Source organism: Athene noctua, chromosome 2, assembly GCF_965140245.1.
Source record: "Athene noctua chromosome 2, bAthNoc1.hap1.1, whole genome shotgun sequence".
Classification (NCBI taxonomy): domain Eukaryota; kingdom Metazoa; phylum Chordata; class Aves; order Strigiformes; family Strigidae; genus Athene; species Athene noctua.
This window is the reverse complement of record NC_134038.1, coordinates 104,338,052-104,357,337: the sequence shown is the minus strand read 5'-3', so window position 1 is coordinate 104,357,337 and position 19,286 is coordinate 104,338,052. Positions and strand designations below refer to the sequence as shown.

The 19,286-nt window shown below is 38.3% G+C and overlaps 1 protein-coding gene across 2 annotated transcripts in view; it reads left to right on the top strand.

Moving 5' to 3' along the window:
- Positions 1-19,286, top strand: part of COL15A1 (collagen type XV alpha 1 chain) — a 153,891-nt gene that overhangs the window by 72,338 nt on the left and 62,267 nt on the right. For both annotated transcript variants that reach the window (XR_012633173.1, XM_074899784.1), the window contains exons 11-14: positions 5,178-5,255; positions 7,324-7,386; positions 10,057-10,182; positions 17,385-17,447. Coding sequence is in view for 1 of the 2 variants with exons in the window: in XM_074899784.1 (XP_074755885.1) it covers positions 5,178-5,255; positions 7,324-7,386; positions 10,057-10,182; positions 17,385-17,447 (330 nt within the window). In the remaining variant the exon portion in view is untranslated. The remainder of the gene's footprint in view (positions 1-5,177; positions 5,256-7,323; positions 7,387-10,056; positions 10,183-17,384; positions 17,448-19,286) is intronic.

Genomic DNA, 19,286 nt, shown 5'->3' with positions numbered 1-19,286 from the left:
TGGAAAAACAAAGGGGGAGGGGGGGGGGCACACTACATTTAGATAGAATTTCTTCTATTTCCATTTCTGCCCATTCCTTTTTGTCCTTTCCCTGGATACCACTGAGAAAAGTCTGGCTAAGTTTTCTTCATTTCCACCCATCACATATATCTGTACATTGTCAAGATCTCCCCAAGTCATCTTTTCTCCAGGCTAAATAGTTTAATCTCTCTCAGCCTCCCCTCATAAGTCAGAAGATCCAGTCCTTCCGTTGTCTTTGTGGCCTTTAACTAGGCTCCTTATCTTTCTTGTACTGGAGACCCCAAACCTGGACACAGTACTTCAGGTGAGTAGAGCAGAAGGATCACCTCACTCAACCTGTTAGCAATGCAGAAATTGGTACATGGTATCATCTAACTGTTCTGTGCTTCAGACACTGAAAGTGATTGTGATACCACCAAGAACTGCAGTGCCATTAGTCTCACCTGAAAAGTATTACAGCAGTTCTAGATACATTTTAACAGTAGCATACTCTAAGTAGTGTGGCATAACTCATTATTCTATTAGCCTACAAGACAGACTAGGCTAAGGTTTCCAAAGCTAGAAAGAGTAACAAGCACTGATTTATAGCGGTCATGTACCTAAAACCGTGCCTACCCTAATGGGTCCCTCAAAATCACTACTAAGTGTGTACAGAGATGTCACTGCTATGACTTATGTGGTATTCAGTACTATAAACTGTCAGGTAAATACCACAACACTCTTTGTGATGAGATGATTTTTCCTTCCTTTCTGAATAACCTCTGTCATATTTTCATATCATACCAAAAGCTGAGTGCTCATAAGATAAATCACACAGACAACACTGAGAATAGTAATATACAGATTCTAGGTTTTACTAGTAACAGTAATTCTATAAGTAATATTAATAATTAATTATCTTGGTATAACTCAAAGGCAAAGTATGGTTCAAGGAAAAATATTCTGCAACAAATTAGTCAACAAGGTCTTGAGTGATGAACAATAGATGTTAGGAATTGATGTCATAGTCATTGCCCATTTTGGACAACACTGTATCCAGAGAACAGCACTTCACTGTATTGTGGGAGGGACAGACTGATTTTGCCCCAGGAGCTACATGGAATCCAGAGCCTGCCAACTCACTATTCCCTTGCATGACTGGACTGCATGACAGGGTGAAAAAATGGCTGATCTGCTCCTGGAGAGCCATCACTGGAGCAGTAATATGCAGGAATAATACCTCCTCCTAAGCTTGATAACATGTGGTACAGCAGTCTCTGAGAAGAAATGTACCATCTTGCATAGTCCCATTGGTGGCAGGGATTCATGCTTTCTTTTGAGCTGGCCCTGGTCTCAGACACTTTGTGTCTAGAATATTAGACAATCCTTCATGACATGTCTACACACTTGTCAGCCTTTCCATAAGGTTGGACTAGATGATCTTCAAATTCCTTTCCAACCTAGCTGATTCTGTGATTCTGTGACTTGTTGAAGCCCTTGAGCAGAAGTAGAATCTCTGGATGTAGCCCAGGAGCTGCACAGGTGTCTGTAGTCCATGGTTTTCTATAACTCTCTCTCCCCACTTAGCTAATTCTCTACATTCTTCATTCCTGATACAGAGATGATTTGGACAGTGCCTTCCCTCTCTAGGGACACTTGACAGGAGCCTCCTTTGGTTCTGCACTGTGAAACTTCTATAGCCCCTCTAGCAAAGGCTCAATTTCCTCTATAGTATTTGTCAATCACGCAGTGAAAAAGCTGGAAAAAAATGGCCTAATCATCTGTTTGACAATTGGCTTCCCAAGTTTCCTGCAAATCTGCTTTGGTCATTCTTGTGACCAGAGTCATTTCCAGGATGCTTGGAATATGACAGAAATAATTCACGTTAATAAACCATAAAATCAGTCAGACTGCTTTTAATGGAAACAAAGCAAATGGAAAAGATTTCAAGATAATGGTTGTTTACATTTCTTCTACTCAGAAGCAAAGGGCACATTAGCAAAAGAAGCTTTATTTTGCAGCTGCTGCAGCTGCTACTGTTGTTAGGTAACTATTTTGATCTCCAGCAACAAGTGCTACATTTACACTGCCAAATGAAACAGGCCCAGGAACTGCCTGAATTGTTGATGGTTCAGACTTTTGAGCATGATCCCTGACGATGTTTTGGCCCATGTCAAATAGACCTCTCTCAGATAATGCCTCAGGATTGTTCAGGGGTAGCACTAGTTGGTAACTGTTCCCAGGATGCTGCAAGATAATACTGTGCATAGGTTGGCTCTGTTCATTCTACATGCTCCCCAGTGCTATCCCAGCAGAATTTTTACTTTCAAATACTCATCATGTTGATGGGTTGCAGTATAGTTCTCATGTTATTTCATGAAAATTGCACAAAATTACTCAAATTTTAGCTTTGAACATATAGGGCTAAAAGGAGGCCCAGGGCCAAGAACCTAAGTACTGTGAACACAGCCAGTCTGTTCTACCTGACCTCAAGGCCAAAGAATGGTTCCCAGACTTATTTTATTGATTAGAATTTTAATCAGAAGAACATTTTGTCAGCAGAAGCGGCTTAGCTGTAGCAAGATAAAGCTATATCTGGAAGCAAAAGACTCCTGTAGTCTATTCCTGATTACTTATATGACTCTTTTAGTTAAGATAGCTTAAGCTTTGTTTTCCATTTTTAAAATCGGGCTAGTATTTTCAAGGGATACTTCAAAGAGTCATTGTGAAGATTAGTCAGCAAACAGGTGCTAAAAATCCTAATACGTTCAAAAGCACTATGGAATACCCATAGCTTCATATGCAGAGCTTTCTCTTGGAGACACTTTAGCCAGACACAGTTCCTGTAGCAGAAAGCAGAACAAACAAGAAGACACTGCTCTGATCCTCTTTTAGACATGTGAATAATTTTTAAATTATTAATTTTCCAGAAAATTATTTCATTTTCCCAATCAGTGTGATTTCGTAGGACCCATTATGTTGATGAGCAAAGCTTAACAAATAGATCTGTGTACACATAAAAAAAATTCAAACCAGTTATGCTAGGTTTGAATACTAAGCAAGTATTCAAACTAAAGAGAGTCAGCACTTTTTCAGCATAATAGTATTTAAATCTGAGGAACAGTAGCAGGACCCACCTGCTTGTCTCTGGTGGTTCTCACTGAAAATGGAAAGTTCAGAATAAATGGGGTGCTACATATCAGTGGAAAGTCACTTTTTCACTGTGGTCCTTACTCAGTGCAGAGATACAGACATGAGATGCTCCTTGGGAATGGATACAGTGAGGTTTCCTAGTCATGACTGATCCAAATGTGAGAGCTGGGGTTTTTTTGTTCCTTGTAGTACACACAAAGTAGAAGAAACTGCATGAAAACAAGCACAAAACACTGACAGGAGCTAATGTAATAATCACTGATAAAAAAGGCAAAGGATATGTTAAAATGTATGAAGAGTATCTGTAAATGAACATGCTGGCAGACAGTGAAAATAGCCCCAAGTCAATTAAACACATTCTCTGTGAATATGACTGAAATATCACTATAGGAACCATTTGGCAAAGCCACGGGGAACAAAGAAATGAATGAATATATTTATCTAATGAATTCTCAAGCATAAAGAGCAAGTGACCAAGAGGCAGGTAAAATTCTGTGTTTCCTGCTATGTGACTGAATATATGAATTTAGAGAACATAATTAAAATTCTCCTAAGCCCAGAAAACAAATTGACAGGTTAGAGGGTAAAGCATAGATCAGTAGAGGCTGGCTACCAGTGTCAGTTATATCTCTGTGACTTCTACCTCATTAAAAAAGCTCAGTGCAACCAGTCTGGTTTCTCTCTTACTGGTACATGGTGGGAAGGAGGTCACGTTTTGCAGCTCTGGAGTGTCAGAATGGGTGGGTAGGAATTTGTGCTACATGAAAGCGTTGGTAGAGGGAAGGTTGAGCTTTTCACTTGCAATGTTGAGAGAAGCTCTGGGATATGAGTAGTTGCATTGCTTGCTCTTCCCCTCTAAATGTACATCTGTCCTGAAACCAGGATCATCATGTAGGAAGAATGTACAAAATGCACATTAAGGAGCTTCTCAGAACAGTGAATTGCAGTTATTGAATGCCAAAGGCAAGAAATGTGAGACAGCCAGAAAGGGAGAGGAGGACACTGTATTTTCTCCTGGAATTCCCTCCCTATCAGGCAAAAAGTAAGTGGGATCAATTACTTTTAGAGGTATACAAGACTTCAAAAAATGAAATTAAATGAGTGCCAATCATTTGATGAAAACAACATACGTATTAAGCAATCATGATGTTTTGGTCTGCCAGTTAGTCTTGATCCCACTGGCCCCATTTTAGGGGATGCAGAGGCACATCCTTCTCCCAAAAGAGTTTAAAACACAAAGGCTTAGTGAATTCTCCAGAGAAAGACACATAGATAGTCGAGAATAAAAAGATACATTATAAAAGAGTTCCAACATAGATTAGAAAAGTTGAGGTAGAACCTCAACTCTTGACTTGAGTGAAAAATGTTGGAGTTGAGCAGAACATTTAATAAAAGTCATAAACATCTTAAACAGAAGCACGTGAAACTAACCTCAGGAAAATGTCAGAGATGATGTAAGAAAGCCAAAGAAGAAGAGATGGTAGTAATTATCAGAGAAAATGACACAGTTCTGAACAGGCCTTTCATTGTGTTGGCAGTAGATAAAGGTCAACACATAGAATAATAATCATGGCATAGTGGTATTGGAAAAAGCATTACAGATGGTAGAAGTAAAATCAAGAAATTTACTTATTGAGTACCATGGTGTCACCACACTTTCTACTTATTTACTTATTGTGGGCAGGGGCATATAATGAACCCTAAAAATGCAAGATTCACAATAAAACTATTCTGACAATAAATATACTCTGTCTTATGCTGTTAATACTACTTGTGCATTTGCAAATTCATTGCAGAAGTTAGAAAGGGAAAAGTCCTTTCTTCCTTTGCCAATGCAAAGATCGTGTTTCTTGGGAGCTTCTCTTAGAAATGAACGAAGTTCAACTCTGCTCACAGCATTTAAGCAGACACTTCTGTTGCTTCTTGTGACTAGAAATCCACACAGATTGAACCTATTGCTGAAAAACCCTGCTCTGCATTTATATGATTATATCCTGACTGATTTACCTTCATTTCTGTTTTAGGGTGATCCTGGTGAGGGATTGCCAGGACCCCCTGGACCACCTGGACCCACAGGACCATCTGCTCCTTCCAGAGGATTAGTGAGTATTTGAGGTTCTCTGTCAATGAGCTAGGATTGCCATAGAGGAATTCAGAACTAAATAGGAGGTTTTCTCTGGGAAAGTAGCCTGACTGCCACAGAGACAATCATTTTTTTCTAAAACACTCATGCAGAAATGCAAATAAATGTCTGGCTAAAGGGTGTGAGTACTGTAATCGGAGAAACACACAGTATTCACATTTTAAAAAGCCAGTCCATGTGTGTGCTCTCCTGTGCAAAAGCAGTAATATATGGTATGAGACAAAAATATCATCAAAAGGGCTTTATAAACCTGAATTATTCATTTCTTCCTGCTACTGAACACAGAAATGGTTTGTCAGTCACTTGCGTTTGCTGTCATTAAATACTAAAACACATACCAGTGTGGTGACAATGTTCATATTTTGCATGCTCAGTACTTAGGCAATATTAAAGAATACATTTCAGATGCATCTCTCTTCTGCACTTGGACCATTCCCACTGTTTCCATGAAGTTACATGTATATGCAGCTGAAGAAGGAATCTGGCTGGGAATTTTCAATTCATGATGTGGAAGCTGATTTTATACAAAGACACAGCCCACCACTGACTCCAGTGGAAGTCCTGTGGTGAACTTTGAAAAAAATCTGTCACACTGAATATTGTGAACATTTAAAAAGATAGTTTGCAACATATTCCAGTGACCAAAATGGATTATATGCTCCCCTGATCTAGGGTCTGCTAAATAGCACCAATATGTTTCTGTATCAAACAAACAGAGTAACGATGTTATGAAGGGCTGCACAATTTAGCTGCCACTGATACTGACTTCAAGAGCCCAGCAAGGCAGATCCAGATCACTAGGACAAGGTGCTCCAGTCCAACAGGTTTTCTCACCCAAAGGTGACTTCTCTAAATGTAGCAGTGAACAACAGATCCTGCACCACCTTTACTTTCTTGTTGTCTGTGATAGCAAGTTCCAACACTTTTTACTCTGGAGTGAAGTGAAAGGAGTCTCAGTGCAGCCAGGGAATGCATCCCTGATTCCTGGGCTCTTGAAACATTAGCTTTAGTACTACTGTAACTGATTCAGATACTAGTTCTCTGTGTACTTTGGGGGTGTAGTTTACAAAGCATACACAGCCGTGAAACTCGCCAAGGACTTCCAACGGGAATCTCTAGTTAGTTTACTTGTATATGAGTTGACATTATTTCATTTTAAATATGGTGGAACTCACACATGTAGAAAAGTCATATTTCAACTGCCAAGTTGGTTTATTCCTTTTAATTTTTAGCATTATGAGTTCTATAAAACTTTATAAAGTCGCTATAATTTAAGAAAATGGATAACTGGACTTCATTTCACTTTGCTAAATATGCTATGCAGACAAATCATGGCAAATTTTCAAGGAAAAATACTTCTTTTTCTTTAGAGGTTTAAAAAAATTCTTTGACAGTATGCATGCTGGCTGTAGTTTGCACAGCATGTTCCATAATATGAGAACATATATTGAAGCTGAGGAACCTTGAATCTATTATATTTTCTTATAGATGAGTACAACTAGATTGCGATACTAAAACCAAACTGGTTTTCTAACAAAATGTTTTAGAAAATGCTTTAGTATGTTAATTTCTCTTTATAAAGTGCCTTTTTGGATCCCAGTTGTAGGAATCCCAGAATTTGGCTTTTGAACTGAGGCACATTCTAGGAAACAGTGGCTAGATGTTAGGTATGCATTTTAGGATATTTCTAATGTTGACGGGTATCTTTCCAAAGTTAAAATTTGTCAGAGATATTGCTTCATCTTCAGTTTACTAAACAGTCACATAGCATGTGTGTCCTGCAGATTGTTTTCATTGTTCTCATAGAGCATCTGCAGGCAAATACAGAGCTGAGTGTCTACAAAATAAGATGGTGTGAAGGACCAGAAACCTGACTGAAATGTTTTTGTTGTATTATAATTTATTTCACCAGTGACAGTCTTCTGCAAGGATATTGATCATAACTGTATTTGCAGCAATTGACAAGTGATATTTTCAGCTGTCATCTTTAGAAGCAATATTTTAAAATGGAATTCTCCTAATTTCAGAATAGACTGGAACCTGAAGAATCAGGTTCTGGAGACATTGACAGAGAGACTGAGATTTTAAGAGTAAGTATATATTTATGTTTATTTCTCATTAACATAACAAAGTTTTACTTTTCTCATCCAGACTGTAGAAAGTCCATTTCGCAATGCAAATTTTGTGCATGATAAATTCACAGCATCCAGAAATGCTTTGTAAGTTTTCATTTCAAGATCTGAAAAGGCTTAGGTGTATATGAGTGTGGAAGAAGTGTGAGAAAGGAAGACGACAACAAAGAAATAATGGCAAGACAACTTCTTAAAATGAGAAAACACTTTTAATATGATTCTAAGAAGACAGTAAAGAGAGAAATGGGAATTGAATTATACTATTCTTTGCTTTTTTTAATCTGTAGTACCTGTTCTAAAAAATAAGTTTGTGTGAAGTAATTTACACTGGAATTTCCACTATTGATCCATTTTGATGGTCATTAGAACTTCCTAGTATCCTTGCCTTTGTGAACAGTTGTAACACTGTCATGTCATAGCACAGAGACACTTTGGCTTACTGAAAGTTAAAAGGTGTCAGTACGTGTTCCTGAGTGAGGTTTCTGGCCTGTGTGATATGGGAGACAAGAATTTTGTCATTGGGAAGAAGTATTCATGTCAGGTAAACCCGACTCTTGGTCTATCAACACCTACTTGGCCACTGGTTAAACTGGTACAGTCAAAGTAGTTGCCACCTTAGATGTTGTCCTCATCCTTCTCCTGGAGGTGTCTATCTCAGCTTCAGAAAGAACTTACATGTCTTGTGAAACGGCTTAATTTTGCAGACATAATATTCAGGAAAGTCAGCATCAATTTCAGTTCACTTCAGTAAGCTGTGCTGTCAAATGCAGCTGATTCATGAGCTTTCAGCTGTGCTTGGGATCAGCAGGTTCCAGAAGCAGAGCAGAACAAGTAGGATGATGAGTACTGGCTTAACATTTTAGCTTAGTCTGTCACTCTTAGCATTATGTGTCAACAGCCTCAAGTAAGATTTGTTTTAGGGATTGAAACGGTACATTGTTCTTGTGCTTCCCCTTCAAAGAGAGTTCACATATTTTGAGAGACAGTACTTAGATGAGCATGGCTGGATTAAAAATGGGACGTCTGGCCTGTTTTTCTCGCTCTGCTTCTGAGCCATTAAGTGGCAAAGGAAACATTTGGAGTGGGGATCTTTTTCTACTTATTTTTTTCTGGACTGTTTTCAGAAGAGAGGATATCTTTCCTACATATCCTGCACAGAACAATGTGTCTTTTTTGAGAAAATAACATCAATCGACTAGAACTTGCTGCCAGATCTGGAATTATTTTTTATGTTTTGTTTTGTTCTTGAGCCACTTCTTCACCCATTATCTCCAGACAATCAGCCAGATCTACTTTTACCATGTTTCTGTTGAAAATCCAAGTAGCAGTCTATAAAATATGTATTGCAGTTTCAAATAATGTGGTTTTCCATCCACAGAATCAGTCAGATATATAATGAATCAGGCAATATATTACAGATAAGGACAACTGTTAGGAAAAATAAGGTCAGGTGGCTGAAGATGAAGAGACATAAATGGGAAGGCCTTTACTGATCCATCTAGATGGAGTGAAACATAATCTTTTATGCAGTCTTTGGGATGAAGCATTTCCACCCTTTGATTTGAATCTGTTTCCTCAAAAACGCTGCAGCTTTCTGAAGAATTAACTTCCTGGATGCCTGTCTCCTATGAATTTCAGAATGCTATAGCATTCTAAGGCCTCTGTATTGCAACACATTTAGTGATATCTTTCACTCTCTCAGAGACACAGAAGACTTCTCTTCTGTTTCTTCTTTCATTCAAAGTGCCAAATACCTTATTCCCAAGGTTCTTCAGGCAAGAATTGCCACGTGCTTAAAGTTAGTTATCTTGCCTAATTTAGAGGCCCTTTAGATGCCCTATGTCGTTAACAAGACAGATGAGTGCTTCAAATAGCTCCCTGCAGAAGGCTCTGTTGACTGTACTGAAAATCCAAGATGACCATCATCCTAACAGAATCATGTAGATGACTCTAAGTAAAAATTAAAGAGTTCTTGCCTTACAGTGCCATGCTCCAAAATTTCAAACTGTTCATGTTTGCCTGCTAAACAGTCAGTAACAAGGATAGATTTGCATGAGATATTTTTTATTTGACATTTGCAAATGTATTATTTCTCCTAAAGTAACATATTTCGTTCATTTTACTCAATTTAAATAGATCTGTTCATGTCCATGCAGGATAAATGTGTGGCCATTTTTACAGCAATAAACACAGTCAGGTCTTTGCCATGAGTCCAGGTTCTCAGTGCCCCAGCAATAGCATGGAGAAACCCTTTGAAATGAGAAAAAACTAACCACTTCCCTCTGTTCAGTGATCCGTTGGTTTCACTTTGGTTAATTTTCTTAATACTAAGTTGATCATTGGGATATCTTTAAGGTCTTTACTGGATTATATAGAGCTGACAACATTTTTTGGTTTTTAACTTACTGCTTGCTATTGCATGCCATGATGTGGCAAGGATGGGGGAGGCCAATGTGACCCTACGTAAGGGTCTAAACTAAAGTTGGTTCTTAATGATGCAGAAGGGTGATGGTAAACCAAGCTGAGCGTTTTATGAACCTGAACATTCTGTGTGAGCTTTTCCTGTTCCACATATATACAAAAGAACCTGATTAGAGCAATTTCTAACAATGCTGATGATTTATCCAGGGTCTTCCTGGGCCACCAGGCCCTCCAGGACTGCCCGGTCTTCCAGGAAAGCCAGCACCCCATTCAGGTGTAGGACCTCCTGGGTCACCAGGGGAAGATGGAGCTTCTGGTGAACCAGGCCCTGAAGTGAGTACCCATTTGTGCACAAATGTTAATGTCATTTCTGTCCTACAACACTAAGTTCTAAGGCTTACAGTCTGTATAATTCTTAATAATACTGCAGAATATTTTTAATTGAAGAGCTTGGATTTTATGCACATCTCTTACAAAAAAGTAACCAAATGAACATCTAGTTAACCAAAGCACATTACTCCACAGCAAGATGTACATTTGGCAGATAGATACTGATAAAAATGTAACAGAATAAATAAAAAGTAAGGATGCTTTTACCAACACTGAATAAGGATGAGGATTTTTTTTTCCTGTGGTGCTTTCAGGAAAATCAAGTTTACTAAATCACTTACATAATCTGCAGGGAATTTTTAGCATAAATTGAATTTTTCTCTTTCAGGAACTCTCTTCCTTCTTCAGCTATGTAGAAACACTTATTTAGAGTTCTATTGTAAAAAAGGGTTGCTGAAGGTTTGGATGTTATCTGTTAATCAATCCTCAGTAAAATGTTTTTTTAGTGAAGAAAATAATTTTTTTTCATCATCGATCAGCTCTGTGAATCCTCTCTGGAACTATATTTACTAATATGGTTTCCTTATTCCTTATCAACCATCTGTCAGTAGCACTTGTTCTCAGGACTAGAATTGATCTATATATTCACGTTACCTTCAAAGTGCATCATCATTGCTTTATCTGACAAGGTGTAATCAGCATATATTAAAGTGTATTGGTGACACATGTTAAAGAGGAGATCTCACTGCATCTCAGCTGTGCAGGGTTTTTTTGACAATAACCAAGTCAGGACTTAATACAAAATCTAAAGATGTAGGTAAAGTAAATTTTGTCTGGCCATCAAGGTGGAAGGCAGCATCCTTTGTGCAGAGAGAAATTAAGCACTTGAAATCTTTAAAATAGGATCCAAGAAGCATGTGCATGGGAAAGCAATGAAAACCAAGAGCTGATGACATAAGTAGCCTGTAGGGAAACCCTGAGAATAGCCTGAGTTGTATATTATATCTCACTTAGATCTGCAAGGAGGTACACCCTTCCAATACCTCAGGGCCCTATCCTGAAATCTAGTCCTTTTCTGTCAGGAGCTGGGTCTCATACTCTCAGGTTACAAGAAATTGTAAGTATCACAAATTTTTGTTCATCCAAACTTTAGGCCCCTGCAAGATGAAGTGTCCACTCCACATAGGTCAGAAATCAGGGTAATTTTCAGACTTCAAAGCTTCAGTGTTCCCTCTTGAAATAAATTGTATCCCTATGAACCTCACTAAATTAAAGCTGCAATAAACAGAGTACAGAAGATGTAGCTGTACATGGACCATTATTTTGCTGTGCTACATGCAGTTTCAGTGTTTGCTGCACTCAAGTGCTTTGGTTGTGTTTTGAGTATTTGCTTGGTTATTAAAACTGCAATGTCCTTTTGTTTTACAATTTTATAGGTTAATTTATAGGTTAATTTTATAGGTATAAGGCAGTTAGTCATTCTGGCCTGCTAATGAGATATTTCACTAAGGTGAAATAACCTGGTACCACAGAAGTAGGCTCAAAAAGTATTTTTCATCCAGGTATGTTTCACTGACATGTTTCAGAAAAGGCCTCCTCTGTGTATGCAAAGGAGCTTTGACAGCTAGGTTGTATCATAATTAATAGTTGTAGTCCAGAACCTTAGAAATATATTACAGACTTAAATCTGAAAATAAATATCAAACTTTTATTAGTGTATTGCAAACATTGTGCTTTTTTCTGTTATTCTTTGCTTTCTAGAAATTATCAATGGATTTTTCAATGGTTTTATGCAATAACTGTGGTAAGATCATGTTCTGCATTCTCGGTGGTTCATTCTCAGTACTATATACAGTTAGCCTCTGATCTACCAACAAGATGCACTCAGGACATGTTCGTCCTGCAGTTACAGTAGCATAGGCCAGTTCTTGTAGGCTGACTTCAGCTAAGCATGGAAGTAGTCAACATTGCAGCAAGCATCATGGAGCTCAGAGCCTGACAGCCACAAAACCAACAAGGCTGTTCTGCACTGAACTTCATGCTGCTACAACAACATTGACAACCTGGCTAATTTAATGCACTCCTGATATATCCTGCAAGGAAAAGCCTTAAATGTACCTGGAGCTCCAGTAGTTTCTGTCTCATTAAACATGTCTAAGCTATAGGGCCTGGGTGTGCTTCTGTGTTATAGATTGCTGACTTTGTCATTTCCTGATAGCATAAAAGGGTAAGACCCAGCTATCTGCAATGCCTTTCCACCTACATCATTCTACAGCATGGTTTTCTTGGAAGAAAGTCCCAATGACTGGGAATGAAAGAAGTGTCTGATCTAGAGGATGTAGGGAGCGGGACAAAAGGTTGTATTGAGAGCACACTTGCCCCACTTAGTTGTTAGGAAACTTGCCATTAACAACCCAAGGGCTAAGATAGCAGGAAACCATTTTTCATTCTTTCCTTTTCTTAATTACTCTAATTAAGGAATTAAGGCCTGAAGAGCCCATGGCTTAGTTGAAAAGAGCTGTAGGTGGACTGACAGCAGCTTTCCAGTGTCCTGCATCTTAGGCACACTCCTTAGCTTGCTTTCCTCAAGCTTTGCTTATCCTGCTGTTCACTAGGCCTGTCAGTCCTTCCTGGATGTTTTCTGCATTGACTGCAAAGGGGAAAAATTTCCACAGCACATTCAGTCTTTTTCAAACTCCTTTACAATATGCTAGACCCTCCCACCCTGACAATAAAAGGATGAAGAGCTCATTCATGAACACAGACCAGACCAGCACCAGTGTGGTGGTTTGACCTTGGCTAAATGCCAGGTACCCACCAAAGTCACTCTGTCACTTCCCTCCCCCCCCCCCCCTTCCCTCTTTTTTTCTCAACAGGGCAAAGAAGGGAAAGAAAATAAGATAGGAAAAATAAAATCAAAACAAAACCAACCCTTGTGGGTAAAAAAAAAGCAGTTTTAATATAAGCAATGCGAAGCAAAAGTCTGTGCGCAGAAGCAAAAAGCAAACAGATTTATTCTCTCCTTCCCATGAAGAGGCGACGTGGGGCCGTCTCAGGAATCAGGGCTCCGATACGCTCAGTGGTTGCCTCGGAGGACCAAGGGTGCCCCCACCCCCTTCCTCCTTTCTCCCAGCTTTATACTGAGCAGACGTCATACGGTCTGGAATATCCCTTTGGCCAGTTGGGGTCAGCTGTCCTGGCTGTGTCCCCTCCCAAGACCTTGCCCACCCCGTCCCACTGGGGGGAAATGTCAGAAAGAGCCTTGGTGCTGTGTAAGCACTGCTCAGCAGCAGCCACAACACCAGGGTGCTATCAACACCCTGCCAGCTCCCAGCATCAAACACAGCACCGTGAGGGCTGCTATAGGGGAAAACCGATTCCAGCTTAGCCACACCCAGCACAACTGGACAGGTTACTGTCTTTATCACAGTACTTGACTCCAGGACAGAGCTTGCTTACTTGTTAAATTTGTTTCTTTATTATCAGGTTATTATTTCCCTAAAATCATAAGCTTGGCTGAGAATCCATGAGATCAGTCTCAGGAGACTTTTTATTTGCTTTTTGGGCTGTGAAATTTGGTATCTCTAACAAACACATTTTCATGTTTGGGGGTTGGTGTTTGTAACCAAAAAGGCTAGAAACTTACTTCGCTTAAAAGCTGAGATTCTCACCTGACTGTGGGGAGGATATCCAGTGTTGCCAGACTTCCAATAATATTTCAAGACTACAACATTGTTGGAGAGTAATGACAAATTCATTGAAGCGGGTTTTTTTAAGATGTGCCCTAAATATTTCCCATGAAGTGATGCGAACAGCTCAGACTAAGAGAACAGCAAGTGCTAAAGACTATGGCACTGCAGTGGTTTAGGCATATACTTCATTGTACCTTTTTTCTCACTTTAAGCATGAACAGTGGTCTTTATAGAATATAATCAGGGAAAAGGCATAGCTTTACTACATAAATGCAGTGCCTGGCCAGTCTTTCCTTATTTTCAATTAATTAATTTCCTGACTTTGTATTTTATTGAAGGTAAGTTATTTCTAGTCTATATAGTCACTGAATAACTGGCTTGAACCTAAAATAAATCACATCCTCTGGGAGTTAGGAGAGTATCAAGTGTTCTGAAAAGTCCTGCAGAGACCTGTCATGAAAATGGCTATTTTGGAAACATTTCTCAGAACCACAGTATCCTCAGAGAATAATTGGAGGTCTTCTGTCCTCTAATACAGAGAAGTGTTGCTCCTGAGTGCTCATATATTTAAAATAGAAAACCATTTTTCAGTAACGTTAAGATGCTTAGCTTAATCTGTCAGAGACAGTCTGCTCTATGATCAGGCATAATTTCCCATAAAAGAGGATACTCTTTATATTTAGATAAAAATTCTAAAAACAAAAATACAAAGAGAGCCTAGGATCAATAACAGAAAAGCAAAAATTTCTTTATGTAATGTAAAAAAGCCCCAAAGATATTAATCACATTCAGGGAGTCAGCTTCAACATGAGATATAATGATCAAAACCAATATCAACTACTTTTCATGCTTGAGATACAAACAAAGCCAAAACCCATATAAACTTCCAGCACATCTGAAAAATAAGTAATTAAGAGATAATAACTTCAAATACATATGGGCTTTAGCCTGCCTAGGAATGATTCATGACATTTGGAAGGTGGAAAATTCCCCCACAACAGCTTAAATAGAGTACAATGGGTTGGGATACATTTTTATGAACTAAACAAATAGATGCAGAAGTGTGATTCTCTAAAAATAAATACATGCTTTGGGCCTCAGTTTCCCTCCCTTTTCCCATCTCTATTGATACAACAAATCATACAGGCCTTGCTGCAGCCATTACTCTCTGCATCTACTTGTAATCAAGATGGCGCTCTAAAATACAAAAGCTTGAAATGCTGGCCAGATTTCATCCAACAGTTGTGTTCACAACAGTACCTTTTTTTTTTTTCCTGGTCCAAGACAGATCATATTGTATTGATGATTATGACTGCAGTTTTAAGAAAATCCATTGGCAAATCTTGTAAAATAGACATTTACCCCAGTGTTTTATTTGCTGCATTTGACAAAGCGCAATGTTAGATTAAAAGATCCCCTACAATAGCATCTTTTCTATTCAAAATGTACTTTCAACACCATGCCTGTAGCCATTTCTCTATCTGTAGAAGACAAAGTAACTAGAATTGTCCAGGACATTTTGTTAAAATTTTTCATAAAGTAATAATTTAAGAAGAATTCAAAGGAAATGGCGAAATATATATTCATTCATCTTCTATTTTAAAGATGTATATGTTCCCTGTTGTGCAGTCTAGGATTTCACAGGCTATATAATATTAACTACTTGTAGACAGTCATTTTTGTGATGCAAAATATTCCTAGGAAACATATCAATTAGAAAAGTAGAAGTTAAATGTTGACCAGACTACTAAAGTACATTTTCAGAAGAATCAGACCATGACAAGTCTTCAGGGTGCTGAAAGAAAACTCCAGCTATTAACAGTACAGACCCATGCATTCCCACACTTTCAGATGACCTAAGAAACTATATCCCTGCTCTCCAAAGATTTGCACGCATTTGCACACTCTGGCTAAGTGAAGTGAGGTTTATTCAGAGCAGAAATATTTGGATGGGAATCCTCCTTCCGTAACACACTGAAATAGTTGTGTAATTAAAAGTCTTCAGTTACAAATTCTAATTCCAGACAACAAGACAATTACTTGAAGTTCTGTGTGGGCTTAAGTCCTTGCTAAATCAAGAACTTTGTGATGTAAAATCTCATGAGAAACATGTCTTGGAAATGTTTGGGTAAAGGCTGCCTTTTGTAACAGGCCATACCTCTTCACTAATTGCTCCACATTACATCTGATACTGAAGTGATATTGATCTGATTAAATACATATTTTCTAAATGCTGCATTAAGTTAAATTGCCTCCTGACATTGTATAAGGATGTTTTCTATGGTAATTCTTTTTAAAGTAGCTCACAAATACATGAATATGCCCTGAAGTGAATAACAAATCTCCAGGTGTTGCTTGCTAGTTTTAAAGGAAATAAGCAGTTTTAGAGTAGTGAAACTTAAAATTGTTAAGCAATAGAGGGGAAATGGTCACTAAAATTTAGAACAATTATTGTTGTTAGCCCAATCTCTCCTCTAACCCTCCTCTATGTAATCATGGCAAAAACCAATATGAAAATACTTGAAACATACTGAAAATATTTCTGATCTTTTTAATATTAAAAAAAAAAACCAATTTGTTATTTTATCACATACAGTGCATTCAAAGGGCAAAAACAGGGGGGAAAAAAGTAATGAGAGCAGGGAAAATGAGGCCTTTGACCATTCTGAAAACACAAGAGAAAAGGAATGTTTTCTGTCTCCTGCAACAATGTATATCCTTCCCCAAAACAGATAAATAAATAAATGGATAAAAGATTCTCAGAGGCCAGAATGCACACCTTTAAATTTAAATAAAGGCTTTCAGAGCCTAATTTTGAAAACATAGGACATGCAAATATGCATATAAAGTGTTCCCTTTCTTGCATATTTAGTTACCCTGGGCCAGACTTCAGTACCTGTACTGATTGACTGTCTGACCCTACAAAGCATTTTTTTCCAGCCTGGCTGCTCACTCAAATGCATGCTAAGTCATGGATACAACACAGAGAATTGGGTGGAGAACTAAATATACATTTTTCAAGGCAAAATTAACGTGAAGCATCACGCAGAAAACCTGTGCCACTGTCTGACTTTGTCAACACTAATGTTTTCTCAGCTCTTTCTCATCTTGCACTGGGGCTGTCAAAAACATGGATGGCTGAAGTGCATGTGGATTTCAATACCATCACATCTGTAGTAATGTTATTAAAACCTGTTTGGATAGCACCATTATTTTGCATGCTAGCATTATATTTACATTATGTTGGGTTATATTTCTTTATTATTATTTTGTGACTGCTTGATATAGTTTCCTATTAAAATATATTTAAATACAGTTTTGATACAAAGCCAAACTCTCAGAAGACAGGAGATACAAATGTTAGAACTTAATGATGTTAGGTGCTACCTGGTGCTACACACCAGGTGCTACCTGGTGATGAATCCTCAGTTGGTCCCAGATACTTACATGCATGTCCTAGGAAGAGGGATCTCAACTGGCACATATTTAGATTTATAATAATATCATCTACAGGGTCCTCAAGGTCCTCCTGGTCTTGATGGAGTGGTTGGCCCACCAGGACAGAAGGGAGAAAAGGTAAGTTAAACGTCTGTCTTGCTCCTACTTCAGTGGAAAATCTTTGTCAATTATAGGCTGTGAAAATCATAAATAGTTGTCCCTGAAACACAGTGTTGGCTGGCTTCAATATTTTTTTAATTGAATCCAGCTGTTAATGGCTCATTAGAACACATCTCAAAATACATATTGAGAAATCCAGAATTCCATAATGGACACAGTCTCATTTTCTGCAGTGTGCAATATTCAAAATGCAACATGAGCTACCCTGTTGTGATTCGCCGGTAAAAAGCCAGTCATGACTGGACACATTCAGATGAGTCTGTAGGGGGAAAGAAAGAACTCCAGCTAGTCCAGACTGGCACAGACTGATGGCACATTCCCTGCAGAAAACGCCCTCTGTGGCGCATGTGTATACCAGGGCAGCTGGAATTACTTAAGTTTGGACTCTGTGTACCACCGGCACATCAAGTTTTCTACGCTTCTGCAGCAGTCTATATTTCTCTTAACTTCTGACTATTATACTGCTGCTGCCCCCAGTTACGATATCCCATGCCCATATTTTGCCAGTCCCAGCCTTCTTCACTCACCCCTTCATGAGACATTTCAGCATCCTGACCTGGCAGCAAAGGTTTTCTTAGTTATCTGTTGATTTACTGCACTGATTGGCTTCATGCATGATCAGATAAGCGCTATGGCCAGCAAAAGGCAAGAAGTGGGGAACATGTAAATGAAAGCAAGAGATCATAGCAACCAGGAGACAGATTTTCTTGTGTTGCTGTAGAATCAAAAACTACGTATTACAAAATTGCCACTCTTTTTACATTTCCCCAAATTATTGCATCCATTTTTTTTTCATCCCTCTTCAAGAAGAATGTGGAAAAGACAGAGCTGGTGCAGCAGAGAGCTATGGAGATGACCAGGGACCTTGAGTACATGACTGATGAGAGTAGGCTGAAGGAGCTCAAACCATTTAATCTGGCAAAAAGGAGACAAAGGCATGGACAACAGATATAAAGTTATAATTATAACTCTTTAATGAGGGCCAGTGAGATTGCATTTGAAATACTGAATCCATTTTTTTGCACCCCGCTTCAAGAAGGATGTGGAGAAGACAGAGACAAAGACTACAGGAAAATGTCATCCTCTCATGAGCTTCTACACCACACTTTATTCACAAGAACTTGAAAATAGATTACCAAGTGTATATTGAAAGCTCACATACTGTAAGGGAAATGAAAAGGCAAGTTGAAAAAGGAAATTAAATGGCCAGAATATTATTTATTTATTTATTTATTAAATCACAAGATTTTTTTTTTTTAAATCTTGTCTGGACACTGAAGGATCTGAGCTGTGATGTCAAAAGCCTGAGGTTGGTAAAACTGCAGCAGACATGGGAACTAGCAGCTATCCAGAAAATGCAGTATGTATGTTACAAAGAAGGAATGCAAAACTTGTGCCCATTGTAATCAGCGTTATGTGTTTTACATAAAAGAATCTAAGAACAGAAAGTCTAACTGAAGTAAACTGAACCTGATTGCATATTATAGGAAGAAACTGATGTGGAAGGGAAATAATTGGAAAAAGTATTACATTTTTAAAAAAATCATAGTCCTCAAAAAAAAGGACAAAAATGTTTTGCCTCACCGAGCCCGTTTTTTGTATTGTGTATATCTGATAAAAATTTAATTATAAATGAAGCACTACATATTTGCACCTGCTCAATATCATCCCCAGCCCCTTGGGATAATAGGATTATTCCATTTCTGCCATTCTTTTTTTCCGAAAACCTTGATTTAATCTACATTGCAGTATCTATTTTTAATCATTATTCCCAATTAATCCAGAGAAGATTACAGA